The sequence below is a fragment of the Opisthocomus hoazin genome, chromosome 4 (genome assembly GCF_030867145.1).
Source record: "Opisthocomus hoazin isolate bOpiHoa1 chromosome 4, bOpiHoa1.hap1, whole genome shotgun sequence".
NCBI classification, from domain to species: Eukaryota; Metazoa; Chordata; class Aves; order Opisthocomiformes; family Opisthocomidae; genus Opisthocomus; species Opisthocomus hoazin.
In genome coordinates, this window is record NC_134417.1 from 55,035,345 (window position 1) to 55,051,719 (window position 16,375).

The following is a 16,375-nucleotide window of genomic DNA, read 5'->3' on the forward strand; positions in this document are numbered from 1 at the left end:
CTTTGACAGAAGCCATTTACATAATACACCCACAAACCAGCACCATTTAGGCAGATTCAAGCTGAAATATTTATTCAGCAAGTTGTAGGGCTTTGTATTATATTCTATTATGATGTTATATTATCATATTAATATTATTCTAATACTAATATTGTTATATTTAAATTGTTCCCAATGTAATTTTTTTTCAGGCTGAGGGTATGTTTGTTGCAAAAAACCTATGGATTGGGTCATTAATAGCTGGCTTCTTAATAGTCAACTGATTACGTTAAAAGACATTTTACTTTCATTTGATTTTCAGAGTATTTATGTGGGGTCCTTGTCCTGGGTGAGTTAAAACGAGGATGGTTTTGCTGCTCTGACCAGTGCCATATGAAAGCAGTTGAAATGCTGGAATTGTTTACTGCCTAAGTTGTTGTTAGTCAGCAGAGCCAGTACACCAGATTTCTTTGTGGCTTTTAGTGGAAAATATTAAACAGTCGCTCTTTCTTCAGTTATAGGATTTTTACGTTTTCAGCTGCATTAGTCACGGAACTGGCACAAACCTAACTGCAAAGACTGCCCCCCCCCCCCTCCCCCCCCAAAGAAAAAGAAAGAAAAAGGCGCTTTTTTTTGGTGCCAGAGGAAGTTGCCCCGGGAGCGGTGGCAGGGCTCCCTGGTCAGCGTGCCATGTGAGCATTACTGGGCGCTGCACCCTGCCAGGCTGCAGGCGCTGCTCGCAGGCTGCTGCGCGGGGAATGCGGCCGTGGCTTGTGCTCCGCGCTCGCGGGCTTGCGGTGGCCGGCTCGGACGGCGAGGCGTTTTTGAAGCTTTGCAAGGCTAGCTGCTGGTTGTGTAATGTAATTTGTCGAGGAAAAAAGCTGATCAGCAGAAGCTCTAACTGAAGAGGAGAATCAGGTTGGCACAGTGACAGATGTGCGGATAAAGAAGTTGGCTCAGAGAAGATGTACGGAGTCTGATTTTTTTTTTTTTTTTCCCCTCTCCTCCTCAATCTGAATGAAGATTATCATGGGAACTGCATTCACATGGTGATCAAAAGAAACACTTTGAGTGATGAACTGCTTTTGCAGAAGAAGTCGAAGGCAGTAATTTGAGCTTTTGTGTGCGGTAGCTAGCTTGTTTTGCTGAAGCGTTCTTGCTCCAGAGTCTTTCTGCCTGACGCGTTCCCCAGTGGAGAAGCCGCAGCTACTGCCCGGTGAAGGAGAAACGAACGCCCTGCATCGCTGGTGTCCCTGACGGAGCAACGCCGTCTTTCGGGGAGGCTGGATTCAACCAGCAGCATTATTCGAGCAGTTCGTTGTCCCTGTGGTCTGACTCATCGCCTGTAAATGTACTGCAGCCGCGCTGTGTGTTGCAGATATTTTTCTTGCATGAGAAAGAATTATTTTCCTCTGAGCAGGTCCTGAATAACTGCTGGGAATGAGATGCGTTTTTCTGGCTGGGCTGTTTTTGGCATTGAGAAAGGAAGCTGCGGAATGACAGGATGATCAGAAGGCACGTTTATTTTCGGTCGCTAGAAAGCCTGCGACGGTTGATTTAAACTGACCTTGCAGGAGTGGGTATAGCTGCGGCCATCGCTCTCGGGGCAATTGTTCCTTGTTCCATCCTCGGTAGGACGGTGTCGTGTCTTCAGCGACAATGGCTTCACTGTGGGGCTAGAAGGACACTGGGGAAGTTGTGACATTAACAAAGGCAAATTTGCTTGTGGAAGGACAGCTGTGTGCAGCAGTGAGTGCTGCTCGGGTGGAATTGGATCTTGGGATATTTTTATCAGCTGTTCCACAGTTTCTTCATTGTGGTTTCGATGCCTAGGGAAATTTCATTTTAAAAAGAACAACTTTTTTTCAGCATTGCCTTGAACATCTCAGGATGTTTAAATCCGAGAAATGAAGTGTAGGGGGGGACTGAAATGTCCCTTTTTTAAATGCTAATACACCAGCGCTGGCACTCCCAAGTTTGTGAGGGCGTGTGAAACAGGTGAAAGTACTTCCTCTATGGTCCCTGTTGCGATACCTGCGGTCTGGTTCCAAAAATACCGTTGCTGGCATTTTTTTGTTTGCTTTTGCTTCCTCAAACGGATCGAATGAGTCGAGTCTGTATTGTTGTTTTGGAGGAGGTTGAAGATGATTCTCCCACATTTATTTCCAAATTACCTCAGGAAAATGTATCTTTACGTCCGTCGCCCTCTGGAAATGTGCTGGTAAGGCTTGTTGTTTGTTTCCATATTTCCTGCTTATAATACTGTTGCAAATACTAATGGTAATTTTCCTAAGATTAACATAAATATGTGAGACGTTGAAAGAAGAAAGGTCGTAAAAACTGCCTATACTAAAGAGGGAAAAAGCTGAAACTTAGCTGTGGAATTAGTATTTGCAAGGGCTTGTTCTTTTTCATGTAACTTTATTTATGGTGCAGCAATACCAGATCTCAACTCTTGTATAACAGCAGAGGATTTTTAGAGGGCTTGGTAAACTGTACTTGAAGTAAACGGTTTTTCCCTGCTCCACTCCTCATTCCTCAATGGTACGTTTATGCAGTACCACTTTAGAAACTGATGTAATCATTGTATTGCAATAATATGCTGTGTTTATTTTGAGAATTGATAGAGTATGTAGTGTACATTGAGCAAGAGCAATTCTGAGCTCAAATGAAGAATAGCATAAATCATAATCTTGATGTAACTTAGATTCAAGTTACCACTTTCTGGAAATGATCAACTCTGGGGACTGTACTGTTATTGCTTTAAATTATTTTATTTTGTCAAGTGACTGACAAATCTTGCTAGCATACCTCAGCAGCTTTCCTTACTTACTAAGAAATCCTGCTATATTTAGTAATAGATGTGTGTGAGTGTGAATTTGTTACCATACTTATCTGATGCGCCTCACTTTCCCACTCTATCTAAACAGGTGAATAACTTCTAGTAACTTTAGTCGCTTGCTAATGTAAAAAGGGTTTCTTTGCTTATATTGTATAGAATTCGCAGTGTGTAACAACAGCCCTAATTTTGTTGTGCGGAGTTCTCTTTTCAGCTGTTACAAGCTAGTGTCTGGGGCCTTTTTTTTTAAATATATATTTCCTTGACTTAGAGTATGTTTGTGTGTTTGAGGTTTTTAAAACTTGGAATTTCTTCAATTCTGAATACTGTTGCTGGTTTCTTTATTTCACTGCCTGGGTTGTTTCATTTTGTCATCATCTTCTGTTTGTGTTATGTATCAAAAAACATATGTGTATCACTGAAAACTAAAATGGGGTTATAATATGTGTTTTTTCTTCATTTCAGCCACCATTGGTTCAAGCTATATTTAATGGAGATCCTGACGAAGTTCGAGCACTGATATTTAAGAAAGAAGATGTTAATTTTCAGGTAAAAACAAACACAATTACCTTTGAATACATTTTAATTTTGTTTGCATACAACTTTCTGCTGTACTAATTACTTAAAAACTTTGTTAATTCATGAGCTGCAAGTTTTATTGCTTTTATGTAATAGACAAAGCCTATACATACACTTAATACTGGGAAGGAGGAATGTAGCTGGGTAGATTTGTGTTGATAGCAAAGACCTGATTCTATATTCCTTTCAAATGTTTGTTCTGCAGTGTGTGAGTAACTGAAAAGTTTGTTTATACAATTACATCAGACTTTTTAGAAAGTTAGATTGGTTAAGTGTGATGCTATGTAGACTTTGGTTCTTTTTAAATTAAATACAGCATATAGTATACATTAGTCAATCATAAGAAAATAGTCTGGGGTTTCAGTATGTAGGGTTAATAGTGAATTTTAATAAGGGAAGCCTAATGATTATACTAATAAGTAAAAATCAGAAATTGGATGTCCTAGTTGTGGTGCTGCAAACCCAGACACTGCAGACTTAAAATGTACTGAAATGAAATTGAGTTTGTTCCATTGGGTGAGATTCAAGATTTGAACAGCATGCAGTTAGTGTATTTACTTTCTGTTAAAATTCTAATACACCTGATGATATAGCATAAGCTCTTTACATTGGTTAGAAATTGCTTTGGTTATTAAAGCAGACTGACATAAATCATTTAGGGCTTAACACTGTGGGAATGTATGTCACTGTTTCTCCTCCAAATGTGTAAGAACAAGAGTGATGCTAAAAAGCGAAGTCTAACATCTAGATGCGATGTGGTGGCCAGTGTAAGACCATGATAATTGTTTACATTTTCTTCTTGAGAGATATAAACCAAAAACAAATACTTAGTTTGGTATGTGTATTTTGACACTTAAAAGCATTCTTCAGAATTTATATCTGACCAATGTCAGCTGAAGTATAAGGGAGCCCTCCCGTTGTCTTGAAGAGCTTTATTATGACCCTGTATAAGTAAACTTGCTGTCAAATCTAAAGTTTTGTTTGATGAGGTTGGACTTTTTTTCCTCTTCTCTTTCAGTAGTTTTGCATGTTCTTAAGCAGGATTGTATGATGGATTATAGAATATCAAAAGACTTAAGCTTCTGTTTAGTTATGAGAGCATTAGCTGTGTATCCTTCCAGTCTCTTCATATGTATGCTCTGGTCACACCGTTTTTATTTTTAAAAGCTGATTCGTCTGTACTGTTACTATTCCTCCAGGTGTAAGTCAGGTTTAGCATTCATAGCTACAGTGCCTGTGAACAGAGTTAGGTTAGTATCTTTCTGCTTTTTTGATTATTACAAAAGGCTCTGGTAGATTTCAGTATGTATGTAGTGGTTCGGTTTTGGTTTTTGTTCTGTCTTGGGTTTTGTCAAGCAGTTGCACATAAATATGAAGTCAGCAGATGTGCTTAAATAGGAAAGTATCTAATTGATGTCTTTGAAGAGGATTACTTCAGACTGTCAGGTAATTACAGTGAAGGTAATAATAATATATTGTAGGTAGTGTATTCGAAATCTGGAGGTTTTTTCATTTTACATATAATATTTTTTTATTCCTTTCTGTGGATAGATCTCCCTTTAACAGAACGTGTGTGTGCATCTTAGGCTAGTACCACCCAGGGCATGTTTAGAATCCATCCAGAACAAATACGCTCGTTTTTCACAGCCACCTTCTTCAGTATAGGCAGATGCTTATCACACATGACCAGTCCTTCCTACCATGGCACTCCTAGTCCTGCTACGATATTTAATATTACGTTCGCATATATCCCTTAAAACACTGTTGGGACTAAATGAGCATGTAAATTCATCCATTGTTTGGTAGAAATGAAGTAAACTGCCTAGTGGATTATTTTTTTTTAATGTGTATCTGTCTGTGTGTTTTGTTCTTTTCCTTGGGTTTTTCATTTGTTGTATGTACTTGGCTGGAGATAATATATCGCTATAAAGTCTAGATCCAAAGTTGTCCCCTTGGTTATGTGTTATGAAATGGGGTGGACAGAAGGAGGGGGAAAAGAGGAGAAAATTAAGTGGTTGTATGTATTTCCTAACAAAGAGAATGATTATGATAAACTGTTTTGACCGTTGTGGATTGTATTAGACCAGTGTATGTGTTGGATTTTTTTCCATTTCGTTATCCAAGTGCTTCAGTACAGTTGTTTGAATTCCAGAGTCATTCCCTCCAATGCCTCTGCAGAGTCCTTTCCCCCTCTCAAGAGCAACTAATTATTTTGCAGTTTGTGCTCTAATAGTTGAGATTCGTTCCTTCCTTCCCCTGAGCATGGGTTGGACTCTGTAACTAGAGACCTAACAGAGTTCTGCAAATTAATTTTGCCCAGAAGTGAACTGAAGATAGAGCTGTTCTAGGTCTTTGTTGTGACAGTGACATTCATCTAGGAAAGTTGTTAAGTGTCTTGATGAAATGTGGGTGTTTTTTTCCTTCTGTTATCCAGCTTCATTTACCTTTTTACTTTTCGGCTATGTTATCTTTAACATTAATCACAGTTGGCTTAATACTCTTGTAAAGCTAAGTGAGATGAGTCTGTGTATTTGGCTTCCAAAGCTAGGCTGTGGTAGCTGTTTGATATAATGGTAATATCTAAAGATTGCACCCAGGTTGGACTGTATTAGAGCATTATTCCTAAAACAGGTAATGTTTTCTACCATAGTTTTATATTTAGAAAGATTCTGAGATGGGTGGCCTCTCGTAACACGAGTTGCTGCATGTGGCTCTGAAGATGATGCACTGACAGGAAACGGGCTTTTTCAGGAAGAAGATTGTTCTCTGTTCGTGCCACACCAGCCTTCTTGAGTCACAGGCTCAATCTGGATTTAGAAACCATGCATTGTATTCTGCTCTGCAGTTGTAATCTTTTGTGAAGAAAGAGCAAACTGAGTGTATCCCGAGCTGCTTAAACTGTGGCTCAAGAAGGCTTACCTACTCGGCAAGTTGGAAGTGTGCTGCTTTTTTATAGACCAAACCGATTTATGGGAACTTTGTTCAAAGGTATTGTTTGGAAGGTGAACTCTCTTGAGTCTCCACTTCATGGAAAAAACAGAGAGGAAGGGGTGCTTCTACCTTCCTCTCCCCAAGAAAGCTTGAAAAACTGTAGCTGCTTGTTTCTGACTCAGGCTTAAATCACACACATGACATATGTCAAGCCTGATACAGTTTCTGTTATACACATGGCTTTTGCTATGCTCTGTGTGTGTGTATGTGTAAATAGATGTTAAAAAATTATTGTTTCTTGGTACCATCCTGAGCTTTTGAGACTTGGCAGTAAGGAAAATCTTGTGTGATAACTGACATATTTGATATCTCATTATTAGTTAATGGGGTTCTTCAACACTTCCTGGTGTTGCTGATTAGTGTGGCTGGTTTGAATGTTGTATACTTTTAGCAGTTAGTTTTATCTACCTAAATGATTTCAGCATTGCCCCTTATAGATCAAGATTTGTTTCGATTTTGGTTGGGGTTCTTTTTAAGATTTAGAGGCCTATTACTGTTGCAATTGTGCCGTTTCTGTTTGTAACCAAAACTTAGAACGTATGTTCAGTTTAAAAGACCACAAAAATGGAGTATTTCATCTTAGCTATTCGTTAAGAATATAATTCTGTGGAGAGAGTACCAGCTCACTGTCAAAAATTTACAGGTTGCAGATCTGACTATTGAAATGATTGTTCAAAATCAGAACATTTTTTCCTTCTCCTAGAGCTATTAGGATAGTATTTCTTGCTGTGAAAAGTGATACTTCACGTAACCCAATATGCAGTTTTTATAACCCGATTGCACTTGATCTTAGCTGAGGGGATAAACATTTAATCCTCTCTGGAACTGGTGTCAGTGTGCCCCTTGCTCTTCTCACGCTGAAGCCAAGCAAGTGCTCTTTTTGGAGGAATCGCAAAATCACACAATGTTCAAAAGTGCTAACTGCTCCTATTTAAAATAGTGATACTGATATATGTGATAAGTGACTTAAACCTGAAACACCTGTATCTTACTGCTCATTGCACTTTGTGAGATTAAAATAGCTTTAAACTATGAAATGTATTTTAAAGCTGCTTTATGTGTGAGGTGGTGGTGTTTTCTCCAACATAAAATGTAAGATGGGAAAATGAAGTTCCACATACTCTACCGAGGATTGTAGCAAGCAGGTTTATCTGTGTGATTTCTATCCTGGACTGTTGACAGTCCAGCACAGCTCTGAATTTAATGGCTCTTTTCGATAGTAAACAACCAAAAAATAAAATAAAAGCTCACCTGTGCTACCATTTTGGGAAGAAGGGAAAATAAACCAAAATGAGAGAATCTTGTCTGCTATCCCCCAACCTGATCTAGGTAGCAAAGAAGCGTTGCCCATAAATCCCAAGTTTTGTTCCTGGGACTGACAAGGGGTATGATTCAGTAGCACCAAAGTGCTAGGTACAAATAGGAGGGCTAAGTGTATATATCTGACTTTGTTATTTTGAGCAATAGGGTTGCTGCGTGGATAACTGTTGCAGCAGAGATGTGGGCTCTGTTCCCGGTCCTCCCAAATGAGGGTTTGCATAATTTCTTGTTTGTGTTATTCACAAACAAGATTTGTTTGTGTTATTCACAAACTAGGAGAATGTTGCTGGATGTCATTGTAGGGTAAGATATGATGTCTTACTTGATTGCCTGTTAAATTTTTTACATTTATTTTACTCTGCAGGTCATTGCATAGACTGAAAGAGGAGGAAAATTGGTTTGTTAGTCTAGTGACAAGTCTAGGACTTCTCATACAGCATTGTGTCTCGGTACCAGGAGAATTAGATTGTTGAGGGTCTCAAATGGCCTAGTAATTTAGGAATGAAAGAAGAATGAAAATTAAAGCACAGTTTAAAAAGAAAGGAAGATTCTTTGTGATGCTGGTGTTGGTCAGGAACACCCTAAAAGAGGTTAAATAGAGAAAAATAGGCAATGAATCTGTGGTCTCCTGGCTTTTATATTTATACTTAACCTTGCGAGTTGAACTGTGGTGTAATTGGTTTTTTTCTGCAGACTTCAAAGTGCGGTGTAGAACAGGAAAGCCTGAATTACGTAGCTGAAATATGGAACATTCTACAGAATTTAGTAGAGTTCAACATTCTGATCATACAAATAAATTCTTTATCTATTTCATACATTAAAAGAATTTTTATATATGTTGTTATGTGGAAAACTGTAATTGCTGTCTAATTCAGCAATTACATTGAAATGTCCCTCAGTGTAAAGACATGAGTAAGTATCATGGACTTATGCTTAAAAATAAATGAACAAAAAGCCATAATGTGTAATGAGGTAAAAATAATCTCTAGGATTTTTTTTACTTTTATGTTCATTATCTTTCTGTAGCCAATTACTTTACCAATTACTAATGTGTAATTTTTTTGGTTTTGGGGTTTTTTGTTTGTTTTTGATAAAAAGTGTGCACTCATACAACTACAAATGTAAATTCACTTTAGTTTGACATATCTATACCTCTAAAAACCTCGTTCTGCATTAATTGCTATACATAAAGTGTTAGAGTTATGCATTTTGTTATCAGTGTCTTTTGTAACGAGTCACGTCAGTGTAAGAATTTGCTGGTGGGGACAACTGGAAGAAGTCACTCAGAGCAGGTTAACACTTGATACTTTTCAAAGAGGGATGGTTCGTCTGCGATTCCATGTTTCTGTGCTCTTCTGGGGGTTCAGGGAGGTGTTTTTTTAACAGGGGGTGGAAACTATTTTCAAAACAGTGGTGCAAACTTTGATAGTTTTGTACAGAGATTTGCATGGACTGGATAAAAGCAATGGGAAGGCAGGCGTGTCCAAATCATACTCCTTTCCACTTCAGGAATACTGGGGCCAGTGATCAGAAAAAACGGTTGTGAAGTTTAGTAATGGTTTGTGATTTGGTCCACCCAGAGCGTGCTCGCAGGGAAATCGGTTTCCAGGCCAATTCATGTGTAACACCTCTTGTTACTAGATAAAGCCGCTGGCAATCAGAGCAAAGCTACCGTGTGTCTGTTGTGTCTAATCTGCTGAGAATAAATAGCGGTTAAAAACTAGCATAATGTAGCAAAGGCTAAGCAGGAATTTTGCACAGTATAAATTCTTCAGGCTGTGTTTCTGAAGAGGTGAGAGATGATGGGTTTGCTAACTAGTCTGTCTGTCCTGGGCATGCATTGGACTCAGTGCTCATAACTGTTTTGTCAGATTCCTGGAGGCAGCATAGACTATTTATGTGAAGAACTTTCTTTGTTGGCAGCTGGAGCTGGCAACAAAAACTTGCAGTAACGTATTTGGTACTGTGAGGAGCATCTTATTGTGTTCCCTGGCAGGACACACTGTGCAGGCAGTGCTCTTAACTTCTGGTTTGCTGATTTGGATGTGAGGGAGGAATTAAAAAGGCATCTGGAAAACGGTAAAATATTCTGAAGAACACTATTTATTTTTTAGTTCCTATCTTAATAGGTCAGGGTATGAACTTCTCCTTTCTTAGTTGTGGTCATTGCTAGAGAGTTTCAATCAGGTGTACATTTTTCTTTTGTGAAAGTATCAGTCACTTTTTTATAATTGGGTCTTTTGCTAATTTCTGATTGCAGACAAGCATTTGATAGAGACACTAATTATTTTGTAACTATCTAGATTGACAACGTGAATGTGTAGCTGTAATACTATCTTGGAGTGCACAATTTAGAACTATTAAAAACAATCTTAAATTTAAAACCTCTCCAAAAATGTGGTAGTATCTTGAGTCTCTAATCATAGCAAAGAAGTATTTAGTGAAAATTGTGACTTTTGAGGTATTAATAAAGTACTTAAAATATTTACAGGTTTTCTGCTCTTGAGAACACTTCTTTTCTCAGAGAGCTTTAGAATGAGGACGAATTTTAGTTTCCCATCTTTTATAATATGCTAGTTACAGCTAGTGTGATTCTTAAGATTTATAGCTGCAGGTTTTGTCGATCGGATCTAGAGGAAAAATTGTTTTAAAACCACTTGCTAATTTTCCTATTTATTTATTTAAAATTCTGTGCAACTTTGGATTTGTGGTTTTTTTCCTACTAGAAAGGTTTCTGCTTGGCTGAACATTATTTGTAATCTGTTTTTATGTCTAGTTTAGATTGTAGCAGATTTGGGGGATAAAATTACAGGTATTTGAGTTTGAAAGACTTTTCAATTTGATGAGAACATAGGGTGAGTTATGATGTAGAGATTGGTCCTAGTTATTTTAATTCAGTTTCATTCATTGGATTGTTAAGCACAGTGACTTGCTGTGAGTTTTCCTGCAAATAAGAACTGTATATTGAAAAGACATGTATGTACACGTGTGTGCCTAAATATATGCATAGAAGTTATATATATAATGTGAATATGGGTATATATTTGAAAAAATATGGTAGCTTGTCTAATGCTAGTGACAGTAAGCATATAATGAGTTGACTGTGATAACAGTCCTATGAAATAACTGTAGGAGGTCAGAGAGGAAATAAAACATTCCTGTATAAACAAATACTAATTAAGATAATCCGATCCTCCAGTGAAAAGCCACTGCTGAGAAACACAGGCCTTGACTGGGTGCAGGAGCTCCTGCCGGGTACCCTCTGCCTGGAACCCAGCTCCAGGGGCTGCAGCAGGGTCTGGGAAATCTTGTGTCGGGCAAGCTGGGGGCAGTGAGACCTTGTAGAGAGCAGGTGAAGTCAGAGTGGGCATAAATCACAAAACAAGTTGAGTGTGCCTTCAGACGCTTCCACTGCTGACTGTTTGTGGAAGGATTTTTATTACCTGTCTAAATAACAATAATTATACCTATCTCTCAGAACAGATCTCTAATATTAAAGAACTGAGAGAGCTTTTGTCATTAGATAGAGACATTTTAAATAGTTAATGGCTTTATTTAATTTGGGATGTTTTCATTTTGCATGAGGTATATGTAAATACATTTTTCATGCGTATGGGAGAGAAAAAATTAGTATGTAATCTTAAAGACTAATGGTAGCTCTCATCATCTTTATCCTGTTTGCCCATGGCCTTCTAGTAAAATAACAGCTGTAGAACGAGAGCAAGATGTTGCTTTCTCCATAAATTTCTGCTTGGACTTTTGTCCGATGTGCATGTCAGTGTACGGTATTGCTTTCTGCTTCTAGATAGTCTGTGTGCTAAACTGTCTTAATGTTTCCACCACAAACAGGAACCCCCATTTCCTGTGTGACCAGCCTGATAAATGATGAGTCATGAGACTCTCCTGCTTTATTAAGTGTTCACTTCATTGGAATTCCTTTACATCTGAAGAACAGCAGGAAAATTCTGTGAAGAATCCTATTTTTCTGGAGAGTGTGTGTGGTCCTGTGCAGACAGGAGCAGGCTCTGCCTGCTCAGAATTTACAGGCACGCATCAGTTTTAATGTGGTGCTGAAGTAGCTTGCGTGCAAGAAGGTCTAGGAGTTGGTTTATAGAATCACAGAATCACAGAATAGTAGGGGTTGGAAGGGACCTCTGTGGGTCATCTAGTCCAACCCTCCTGCCAAAGCAGGGTCACCTACAGCAAGCTCCACAGGACCTTGTCCAGGCAGGTCTTGAATATCTCCAGAGAAGGAGACTCCACAACCTCCCTGGGCAGCCTGTTCCAGTGCTCCGTCACCCCCACAGTGAAGAAGTTCTTCCTCGTGTTCAGACGGAACTTCCTGTGCTTCAGTTTGTGCCCATTGCCCCTTGTCCTGTCACTGGGCACCACTGAAAAGAGCTTGGCCCCATCCTCTTGACACCCACCCTTCAGGTATTTGTAAGCATTTAAGGTTATTATATGAATAGCACAGGCAAATGCGTGTGGTGTTCCATTAACAAGCTACAAAGCTTGTAAAACATCTTGCCACTAAACATGCTGAAGTTTTAATGAGATGTTTTTGAGGGAGTAGGTAGAGTTCAGCACTACCATATGGGAATTTCCAGGGGTTATTCTGGTAAAGAATTGTCAGTTCTTAAAAACGTGGATATTCGTGTTATGTATCTGAAGGGATAAGAAGACACTTAGCTGCAGGGAATTTGGGGAAGCTTTTCCCATAGGAAAGGATCTGACACGAGGCTATTTGATCCATGGATCTGCAGCCTGATTGATTCCAGAAATGGAGAACTTTGGAGACCCTATTCTTCTGAGTGTTGTGGAAACTTGCTGCAAGTTGTATGTTGCACAGAGTATCCACCAGCTACTCAAAGAAGATATAAATTCATAACACGGCAGTTCTTTACTGTTACCGAACTTTGAAGTTGTGGATTTCCTGTTCTTTACTGTGAAATGTTTTTCAGGCATGTCATCTGTAATGAATAATCTGATATCTTATTTCCTTTTTAGAGGTTTAGAGTGAATCATGTTTTTCAGCCTCAATATAAAATGCATCCTAACGGTGTTGAGTTCCTCTTCTGGTGTAGAAACAGATTCAAAATGTTTTAAATACAAATCTGTATAGTTAAGCCTTTTTCTTCAGAATCAAAACTCTTAGTGAGAGAACCTTGCCAGTCCAAAGAGGAATAATTCCTTGCTTCATGTTGATAACACTGTATTTAGCATGTGCAAATGAGATTTTCAGATGTACTGAGTTATCACGCTTCTTAGAGTGATACAAACAAACCATTAGAGTTGTGGGATAATCTGACTAACATCAACAAATTGCTGATTGGTACAGTGAATTCTGTGGATGGCAGCTCTCAAAAAGTTACCATTGCAAAGGACAGGACTTCGAAAAAAAGAATGTGCTCATGTGGTGTGGTGCTGCCTTGTACAAGTAATGAGAAATATTCTTTAGAGATTTAATATGAATTGATATTACTGTGGTGTGCCACTCAGGCTAGTATATCCTTCTCAGCAGGTCTAGTAAGCTCGCCTAGTATTATGCTGATATGGCTATACTGTTTGCTAAACTGGGCAAACAAGCTTGGATGTCTGCGTGGCAGTGTCTTTACCGTATTGGCTGTACACTGAATTTGTTTCACAGTAATTGGGGATTTGACAGGCAGGTTTTGTTTTGGTCATTGTTACTTCTTTAACATTGAAAAATTGGAATTTATGAAGAGAACCATGAATAATTAGATCAAAGTTAAGTATGTTTCAAGAATTTTGTGTTTGAGTCTCCAGTGTGATTCTTAGTGATAACGATTTGTTGATCGTCTAATTTGCCATATTATTTTTAGCAATTGTTACTGAAGTTTGTAACCTTCAAAGCGTAATTGAAGTTCTGCATTTCCTGCTGCTTTTACAAAACAAGCTAGAGGCAAGGTCTTGGAATAGTTAGAGCTTACTGGGGTTACTCCTGGCAGTTGCTGTGCCTGTCACGCAGAGGATTGGTATTTGAGAACAGAACATCCCCACTGAAAGAGCAGAGAGAAGAAAAAAGCTGAGTAAACTTAATATGTCTTAACTTCCAACATTGACACAGTCCTTAAAGAATGCATTGCTGGTAATAGCAAGATCGGATTTGAATTTACCGATTATTTGCAGCAACTTTCTGGGTGAAAACTCTTTATTCATACGCAACTCACCTTTGAACAAGACAATTTTCTCCACTTGCAAGTGATTAAAGGTATCTTACATATTTATTGTGGCATATCTAATATGCTATCACTTAACACCATCATTTCCTTCATCCAGTTTGGCCCTTGTACACAGGCTCTCGCAACGTAGATACACCTTTTAAGTTCCTTAAATCTACTGTAATAAAGGATGGATGTGTACCAAAAAGTGCGAAAAGGTGTTTCTCATTTGTTTGCTACATGTTGTAGGGAGGGCAATCCTGTAAATGCCCATGGAGAAGGGCTCTCGCCAACTGTCAGTAGGTGGCTGTGGGGCCTGGAAAAAGGCTCATAACTGGTGTCAGGTCTGAGGACAAACAGACTGGAAGCTCATTGCAATGAGGGATCTCTGAGGCCTTGCTGGAGAGTATGCTCCAGAAGTTCAGATACAATGTCTGTCTGGGAATATGAAGTTTAAGGGGAATTTTCTCAGGCCCGTGGTATCAGCCTGTACCTTTCTATCTCCGAAACAGGCGGAATTCTGTTCTTTTCTCAGTCTTTGAGTCCTACTTTATTATCATCCTTCCTGATCATTAATTTCATTTCAGTTTTTATTTGCATGAAATACTAGTTATATACATATGTATATTTGTAATTATGGTGACTTATAAGTACACTACATAATGCTGACTTATTGTCTCAAAGGAGTGCAAATGTCTTGCTTTAGTTGCTGCAAGCTATTCCTGTAATGACAGTTACCTTCTAAGCTTATCCCCTATCTATTTAGCCGAAGGAATAGTGCAAATAAAGTACTTTGATCCTAAGGTTACCAGCACTTTTGAAGGAGTTTTGATCCTTGCTAGCAGAGGCTTTCTGTTGTATTTCTTTTGTGATCAACGTGGACACCTTTCATTTTCTGCTGCGGACACTCAGTGTTGGGCGGAGGGGTTTTTTGTCTCTCATGTTCATTCTTCAGAATAGCTATTCTGCGGGATTTTTCTCACCTAACGATTTGTCTCTGTATAGCATAGATTGTGTTGTATGCTACTTGGAGTCAGATGTTCAGAATAGCGCAAGGGTCTCTGAACAGAAGGACTTTGTGTATTGCAGCTAGATGACCTTACTTTATGGTGCTATTTAACAACACGCACAAACAAAATGTTTTAGCTTGCTCGAAGAAAAGGTGCTAACATTAAACACACAACCTGAAAACTGCATCTTTTCCTGTCACCAGGACAATGCAGTTAGTGAGACGAATACCTGATTTACATCAGACGTGTAGGGTTGTCATTCTAGCACTAGTCTTTGCCATGAAAAAGGCAGAAACCCCAGCTTTTCTGAACAAAAGTGCCACTGGCCCAAACGTAATGTGGTGGATTTAAACTGGGATGGAGATGTGCATACCTTACCTAGTGTGGTGTGATCTTTCACTGGAGCACAAACAGAGCCTGTATTGTACTGGTTTCTCCCTTGGCATGTTTTCTTATTCGTGTCCTCAAATGTTACAGGCAGATGACGGAGCAAGACGAGGCAGTCACTGTCCCTCGTTTGCCTCACTCTGCGAGCGCAGGCTGGGTTACGTAATGTGCTCCACAGCACTGTACTCTCCTTAGGGAAAGTACATCCCTTTCACATACTGCCTGATTTTTTTCAAAAATAGTTTCACAGTTATTTATCGCTTTTCTTATTGGCAGCTGTATTCCGATTAAAAGCTGGGGTTTTTTTCTGCCATACATACCAGGTAAATGTTTACAAATCATACGGTTGGCATGTGGGAAGGGTAAAGCCAAGGGAAAGTACTTTTTAATGAGATGTTATTCTATCTTTTTGAAAATACAGCATAGTTTTGAATGCTATAGAGATTTGTGGTTTGTAGGTGGGTATTTTTTAATTTTAATGATGGGGGGTTTTGCTGTCTTGCCCCACTCCAATGATCCAGTATATTAATAAATACTCTTGGCTCTAAAAGTTGCTCTATTTTAATTCTCAAGTTAAAGGAAAGAAAATACGTCCAAAGTGCCTCAGCTGTATCGTGAGACCAAGTTGCTTTTATCAAAGGGTAGAGAATAGCTCTTTATTCATTCCATGTACTGGGCAAGAATTCAGTAGCCTTTATGAGTGATAAATGGGACCAAATTCTTGATGTTGGAACTTCTAGTGAGAGGGAGCAGCTCACAAAACCTGCTCAGTTTTCAGGTCCTTATCCAATACTCAAATGGATGCTTGAGTTCACTCACAAGGAATCCTAGCCTTTATAGTTTGGGCAAAAGAAGTTATGTAGACATTTTTATAGAACAGAGACCTAGGTTGAGCTTTGCTTACAAACTGTGCTTGTTCTGTACATGAGTTTGAAAACCTGACCGGCGAGAATTATAACAGTGACAGCAACATTACAAAACCTGCATGGAACATAAAGGTTAAAGGGTATGAGAAGATTATGTATTTCCAAAAAGCACCCTGACTTAGTACTTTCAAAAAACAAAAATTGGAGAGACATGTTTTTGAG

The 16,375-nt window shown here is 38.9% G+C and overlaps 1 protein-coding gene across 3 annotated transcripts in view; it reads left to right on the plus strand.

The window, feature by feature from the left end:
- ANKRD28 (ankyrin repeat domain 28) overlaps positions 1-16,375 on the plus strand; it is a 126,752-nt gene that overhangs the window by 41,192 nt on the left and 69,185 nt on the right. The window contains exons 1-2 of one of the 3 annotated variants that reach the window (XM_075419068.1): positions 710-2,200; positions 3,284-3,367. In XM_075419068.1, coding sequence (XP_075275183.1) covers positions 2,084-2,200; positions 3,284-3,367 — 201 coding nt within the window. In that variant the 5' untranslated portion in view covers positions 710-2,083. Of the gene's footprint in view, positions 1-709; positions 2,201-3,283; positions 3,368-16,375 lie in introns of those variants that run through there. The other 2 variants (XM_009938808.2, XM_075419067.1) reach the window with 2 other exon arrangements.